General features: G+C 33.1%; 1 protein-coding gene across 1 annotated transcript; it reads left to right on the forward strand.

The window, feature by feature from the left end:
• Positions 1–546: 546 nt before the first annotated feature.
• LOC137831226 (calcium-dependent protein kinase 2-like) lies at positions 547–7,053 on the forward strand. The gene is made up of 8 exons (XM_068638818.1): positions 547–2,036; positions 3,206–3,349; positions 4,787–4,939; positions 5,490–5,602; positions 5,883–6,050; positions 6,126–6,253; positions 6,494–6,614; positions 6,694–7,053. The coding sequence occupies exons 1-8, from the start codon at positions 1,286–1,288 to the stop codon at positions 6,763–6,765; spliced, it is 1,650 nt and encodes a 549-aa protein (XP_068494919.1). The 5' UTR covers positions 547–1,285; the 3' UTR covers positions 6,766–7,053.
• The last annotated feature ends 283 nt before the right edge of the window (positions 7,054–7,336 follow it).

A 7,336-nucleotide genomic window follows, 5' to 3' on the forward strand; every position in this document is an offset into this window, starting at 1 on the left:
TATATATGTCTTATGCATGATCCATTAACGCTGGCATTGGATAATATTTTTTTCTTATAATTTATTAGCATATAAAAAATATTTTTCACTAAATTTTAAATGACTAATTGGACTAGACTTGAATTAATACGCACTATAATGAACTACAAAAGTTTAATACGCCTAACCAAATTAGCTTGTGATTTATACATTACCCACAAAAATTAGTGCAAAATCACACATGACATAAACAATCTTATCGTTAATATTTCTAATTATTTTATGCATTAATTAGATGCATGAGTCAGGAGAATAATGTGATGCATCTTCTTTGTAATAATTGTTTTTCAATTATCAGACCTAGAAGCATTTTAATAAAAATGGAAGGTGAACGATAAAAGAAAAGATTTTAATAACAATTTGAATATTAATTTATTACATTTTAATTGATTAAATGTTAAAATCACATTTAAAATTAGAAAAAAAAAATAGAATGTTTTGATTTTGAATGTAAAATTAAAATTAATTACAAAAGAATTGAGTGAAATTGTATGATCTGAATCAGATGCAGGCTTTATTCAGTGAGCTGCCTAGGAAACTTCTTCATCTCTCTGAGATGGTGGCTTCTTATGAAACCAAAGCTTCCAACTTTTTCACTCAAAAAGCATATGAAACAGTTGACCAATTACACGCTTTTTGTTTTTTATTTCCACTATTTTTTTTGTCAATTTTTTTTTCTATTCATTTTTGTCTGCATTGTTTATTACTTTCCCATAAAGTTTCTCCATATACAGGTATCACTCAATCGTCATCATTCACTTTATTTCTCTGTTTTATTTACTGAAATTAAAGTTCCACAATGATCCTTTGCATATAAACTATGAGAACCCACCTTTAGCTACAACTAGCATTTATCCCATTTTTAATACATTATTTATCTTTCACCCTCTTTCAAGCCTCCACCTTTATAATTCCGTGTACATTTCTTCACCCAAGTATCAAACTTGTTCTTTATCTCCCTTTTTACATATATCATATATTCTTCCACAAGCCTCATCTCAGAGGTTTTTAATTTTGTTCATGGCAGGGTTTTTATCAGTTTTTTCTTGTTAATTTTCAGAATGATTTACTCATAGGTTTCTGATCCAAGGTTTAAGATGGTGTAGTTTCCTTGAATTCTCATCTGGGTTCAACCTGTTTGATGTTTTGACTGAATTAGAGGTGATTGTCTGATAAAAAGTGAAGAATATTTCATTTACTTTTCTTGTTTCTTTCGTCACAATACTTGATTTGAGAATCTGCGGATATGGGTTGTTGTCTAACTAAAGATTCAGAGCCAGAACGCAATGGTTATAGACATCCTGCGACTGGTGGTATGCACACCCAGAAGACTCATGAACCTTTGGTCAACCAATCAAGAGCACCTGCAAATCAACCATATCATTTACAGGAAAAGCATGCTGCATCCTCTGCTCAGACAGTGCCTCAGATGCCATGGAAGCCTTCTGGTCCTGCCCCTAGTCCTAAACCTGTGGTTGGTGTTAAGCAAGACACAATTCTAGGGAAGCAGTTTGAGGATGTGAAGCAGTTCTACACACTTGGGAAGGAATTGGGTAGAGGGCAATTTGGGGTGACATATCTTTGCACTGAGAATTCAACTGGGATGCAGTATGCCTGCAAGTCTATTTCTAAGAGGAAACTTGTGAGTAAATCTGATAAGGAGGATATAAAGAGGGAGATTCAGATTATGCAGCATTTGAGTGGGCAACCCAACATTGTTGAGTTCAAAGGGGCTTATGAGGACAGGCAATCAGTTCATGTTGTGATGGAGCTGTGTGCTGGTGGGGAGCTTTTTGATAGGATTATTGCCAAGGGGCATTACAGTGAGAGGGCTGCTGCTTCAATATGCAGACAAATTGTAAATGTAGTTAATATCTGCCATTTCATGGGTGTGATGCATAGGGATCTGAAGCCAGAGAATTTCTTGTTATCTAGTAGGGATGAAAATGCACTACTCAAGGCAACAGATTTTGGTTTGTCCGTTTTCATTGAAGAAGGTAAAGTTTGATTCATTCAATGGTCATTAGTTCGAATTCCTCTAGTATCTTAATTTTGTTGAGTTCACCAATAGATGGAATCTTCTTAGGAACATATGTTAATTTAAATTTTAGGATTGAAATATTAATGAATAAGCTTCCAAGTTTTGGCTAAATTCAAACTTTCTTTTCTCAAAGCTTACCTTTTGATTATGCTTTTGTGGAAATAATTTTGCAACTTAATGAAAATTTCACTTAGACATTTAGCTATTTTGATTCTAGTGTTTTACATACAACTAATAATTAGTTCTCATCCTTGAAGAGTAGGTGGGGTAGGTGGAAAGCCTTGGTACAAAGAAGTTTTATTGTCCCTGTTAATTGTCGCCCGATTATGTCAAAACCTGGGTTAGAAAGTTTGAGAACCATAAATTTTGCTTGACAGCACAATTTTATTAAAAGATGTAGGTTGGGATTTACTTTCATTATTTAATTTAACCAGAGGTTCGTGTCATTGTTGTTTTTCTCCATCTGTATGCAAACGTGCATATGGTTTCTAACATTTATCACTGTGCCTTTTGTGGTGTCTCTGATATCTGGTTTGGTCTCTGATCTATGAGTTAAGCTTTGGCTATACCCAAAATTCACAACCATGTCAGATTTTTGGTTTCAAATTTCATTTTATTTGTATTTCTGAAAACTCTGTGTGACTCTTTGCTTGTCTGTTGTAATCCCATCAATGTTTTGCTAGCCTTCAAACGTGGTGTGAAGGAATATAAAGTTTAATAGACAGAAAATCACTTACATTGTTCATCCTAATTAGTATCCTTCAAAAGCTTTGAGCTGACTTGTTCCATCATCAGTCGAGAATCTAGCATTTCCATCTACTCCACACATCACACATTTCATGGAATTCTTGAACACTGAGTAGTGATGAAATGTTAAATTGGAAGTTCATTTATAATATGATGCTGTCAAGTTTTAGAAAGTTACTGATTGTTGGGAAATTTGAGGTGCCTCATACATGTACGTGGTCACACACTAATAATTTGTAATGACATCATTCTCATTATATGCACTTTAATATCTTTGGAAACTACTTATTATTCAATCAGATGATTTATCAAAAATAAAATCAAGATTATCTTCCATTTGAAGTGTGTACTTAAATTTCTCTGACTAATTCTTTTCAGGAAAGGTATATCGGGATATAGTTGGTAGTGCTTACTATGTTGCTCCTGAAGTTCTGCGGCGCAGATGTGGGAAGGAAATAGATATATGGAGTGCAGGAGTCATACTGTATATCTTACTTAGTGGAGTCCCTCCATTTTGGGCTGGTAAATTGAGACTTTGCTTTTCATATGGAACAAAGAATTATCAACTTATACTAACTTGACTGTGTAAGAAAATAAAAAACTATTTTATTTTATTAAATAACAATCATACCAATTACATTTTCATCATCTTCATTTGAAATAATAAAAAATCTTTAAAAAAGGAATAAAAATATATTAAAATGAATAGGAAGATTTTGAATATAAAAGATATTTTTTCTTAATTATTGTGAAGATATTGAAAAATTCTCCCAAACCATGCTCTTGGAATTTGTTTAAGATTATATAAGGCCTTCTTTAGGGGAAGGTATCTTAATCTTTAAGGAGGAATCTCCAGATACACTTCTTCTAAAGCTTCATGAAGAAAGGCAACTTCACATCCAACTGGTATAATTCCCACACAAAATAAGCTACTAGAGCATGAACAACTAAGTTGTATTCATCTTTACTACACCACGATAAAAAATCTTCCCATAGTGCTTTAGTAAAGATACAACCAATTAGCTTCATTTGTAAGTTTTAGTATAATACCTCTTTACAACCAATTTTGCTTCCTTTGTCTTATGTTTCGTTGTAAATATCCATTTATGCCCTACCTCCTTTTTGTCTCTTGGTTTGTTCTTAATCCCCCATGTTGAGTTTCTTTCTAATGTTTGAGTCTAATGTTCAGTTCGCATGACTTCTTGGACTGAGGTAGGGATACCTATGACATTGATGACAACAATAATGTCTATTGAAAAGATTACCAATACTATATTGAAAAAATAGGGTATTTAAATCACGATCCTTTTCTCTTTCTTAGCGCAATAGTAACTCCTCCGTAACACTTACCTCTTCACTGTTGTCTTGGCTCTCACCTCCAAGTCAGACAACTCTTAATTTGAAGTCAAAGTGAGTTGTCTTCTTTGATATTTTTTGTCAAAAGAATTTTTCTTCTTATTATAACCTTTGTTTTGTTTTGGCTATTGAATTCCAATAAATACAAGCCACTCTGCTCCTTAGCAACTAAATCATCTTCCTTGTGGCAATATTCTAAAATACACAATAAAAGGAGAAAAAACATTGAACAATTCAAAATGTTATGAACTTTTGTAGTACACTATCACCATTTGCAATTGTAATTTGTTATTTTCTAATCATTTTGACATACAATTGGAATAGCTTAAGGAACTTAGATCCACATTTGAGTGAATAGTGTATAGAAAGATTTTGAAGATATTTTTATTTTTTCTAATTACTATTGAAAATATTTTTTATCCTAATAACTTTTTCTTACAATAATTAAAAGTTTAAAACATTCATTTCTTTCTTTTATGTTTTCTGTTCCTTTTTATTGTTATGCTTGTCTAATTTATTTCATCATCCATGTTAGACTTGTCTAATTTATTTCATCATACATGTTAGACTTGTCTAATTTATTTCATCATACATGTTATGTAGAGTCTGAGAAGGGAATATTTGATGCCATATTGGAAGGTCACATTGATTTTGAAAGTCAACCATGGCCAAACATTTCAAACAGTGCCAAAGATCTTGTTCGTAAGATGCTTATACCGGATCCAAAGAAACGCATTACCTCTGCTCAAGTTCTCGGTATATTACTTTTCGTGTGTTTTCTCCTTAATGTTGTTATGTACTTGCAGTTTATTAAACTTTCTCCTGAACTCCTGATAGTATCTTCCTGATCATTGGTACACTAGTGTAAGATTAAGAAGATAAGTTATTAGAGGGGTGTATGAGCTATTGTCATCCATGAAAAAACTAAACTCACTTAAAATCTTATTATATAATTCAAAAGCTGTTTTTGTTTACACACATAGTGAACATACTAGTCGCTAAGGCTAAACATAGTCGGATAAGATATATTACATTACATGTGTATTCTCAGCATCCCAAATATGTGCAAGTCCTGTTATCTTGCAGAATCTCAATTATTTATTTATTTATATTTGTGTTTGATAAAGGAAAAATATACTATTGAGGAATGAAGACCACTAACAATGCTCTATTGTAATCATTTCCTGCTTCACATTACAAGTGCTGCTGACTGATCACATGGGTTTAGCGTCCTTGTGAACTTTTTTTTCTTTATTAACGGATTTTATTCTCTCTTGTAACGGATTTATATTGCATGAATGTTTAGACCACCCATGGATTAAAGATGGAAATGCTCCAGACAAGCCAATAGACAGTGCAGTCCTTTCCAGAATGAAGCAATTCAGAGCAATGAATAAACTAAAGAAACTTGCCCTCAAGGTATGTCCATCCACAATCTACATGAAGAGTGACCAAAGTGCTCTTTAATGCTTTATTTCTTGATAGCATACCAGGTACCTCTTGTCTATGGATTGTTAAAATTATCAAAGGTTAATTTTAAACCATAGCTTCTTAAAGATATCTGTTAAATAGTAGTTACAACATTGAGATATGAAAATTTTCATGTTAGTGTACTTGTTATGAATTAGACCAATATGTATGACTTTTTAGTGTTGGTTTCCATTTCAAAAAATTCACTGGACTTCAAATATTCTTTTAGGTCATTGCTGAGAATATGTCTGCAGAAGAGATCCAAGGTTTAAAGGCAATGTTTACAAATATGGACACTGACAAGAGTGGTACAATCACCTATGAAGAACTAAAGGCAGGATTGCATAGACTTGGCTCAAAGCTTACAGAGGCTGAAGTGAAACAGCTTATGGAAGCTGTAAGCATTTTTTTTGTCATCTCTATATTTTCTTTAAGGATTTTCAAACTTATATTTCTTGGCTCAAAACTGTAGGCTGATGTAGATGGAAATGGCTCAATTGACTACATAGAATTTATCACAGCTACAATGCATAGACACAAGTTAGAAAGAGATGACCAACTCTTCAAGGCCTTCCAATATTTTGATAAAGACAACAGTGGGTAAGCCCTGATTTCTTGTCCATCCAAGTCTTTCCCCTCAATTTCTTTTTTGATTTTTCATTATGCCATCCATACGAACCTTTTGAGTTCAATACTTCACTGTCAATGCCATGCAACCTCATTTACAAGACACAGTGACAACCTCATTTACAAATCATTAACTGCTGAGTATAACTTGGATAGAGATGTCAGGAGCAATGATATATCTTATTCTTTGGTCTCCATTTGATTTCATTACAGGTATATTACAAGGGATGAACTGGAATCAGCCATGAAAGAATATGGTATGGGTGACGATGCCACGATCAAGGAAATCATATCTGAAGTTGATACAATTATCTCTGAAGTGGATACAGATCATGTAAGCTCATTTTTTATTGAATTGCTATAAGTTTATATTCTAGTTTCGTAGACAATACTAAAATGTTGTGGTTTCACAGGATGGTAGAATCAACTATGAAGAATTCTCTGCAATGATGAAGAGTGGAAACCAACAATGCAAGCTATTCTAAATCACACCAGGGTTTGGTTTCCAAGACTCCCTTTGGGAAAAAGTTTATACCTTTGAGAAGTACTTCCAAAAGTTGGTATTACTCATTGGCATGTAAAGCTTCACTTTAGAATGTTCGATTTACATTGCTTCACATGACCGTTAGTCAACTTCCTGTTTCATTTTTGTTGTTTTTTTCCACTGAAATTCTATTCGAGTTCTCTTTGAATTTGTTTTGGACACTAAACTATGAAACTCACATAGAAAAGTTGATATCTCAATAAGATTATACGAGTTTTTGTACATGAAAGTTTACATACTACAGGGAGAGTGGTTTATTTCAACCTTGGTCCATTATCTGATGACAGCCACACTATGCATCAGCACGTTTGGTTGGAGTTAACAGGATTGTATTCTGTCACTGTCAGTGCCATCTCATTTTTGAGAGTGAGGTTGTGCTTTCAAAATGAGTAAAACATCTAAGTCACAATAAACCTGGAAAAAACAAGAGAGTAGGCTAATAAATCCAATACATAGTGATTCTGCAAGGATATAGAAAACAATTTTTGTAAGTTCCTTCATATCTAATTGTC

This window comes from Phaseolus vulgaris, chromosome 6, assembly GCF_000499845.2.
Source record: "Phaseolus vulgaris cultivar G19833 chromosome 6, P. vulgaris v2.0, whole genome shotgun sequence".
Taxonomy (NCBI): Eukaryota; Viridiplantae; Streptophyta; class Magnoliopsida; order Fabales; family Fabaceae; genus Phaseolus; species Phaseolus vulgaris.

Excerpts from the sequence above, each read along its gene's own strand:
- LOC137831226 (XM_068638818.1), top strand. The coding sequence starts at position 1,286 with ATGGGTTGTTGTCTAACTAAAGATTCAGAGCCAGAACGCAATGGTTAT. Across the intron at positions 5,603-5,882 it reads TAAAGAAACTTGCCCTCAAG|GTCATTGCTGAGAATATGTC; the intron begins GTATGTCCATCC and ends ATATTCTTTTAG. Across the intron at positions 6,615-6,693 it reads CTGAAGTGGATACAGATCAT|GATGGTAGAATCAACTATGA; the intron begins GTAAGCTCATTT and ends GTGGTTTCACAG.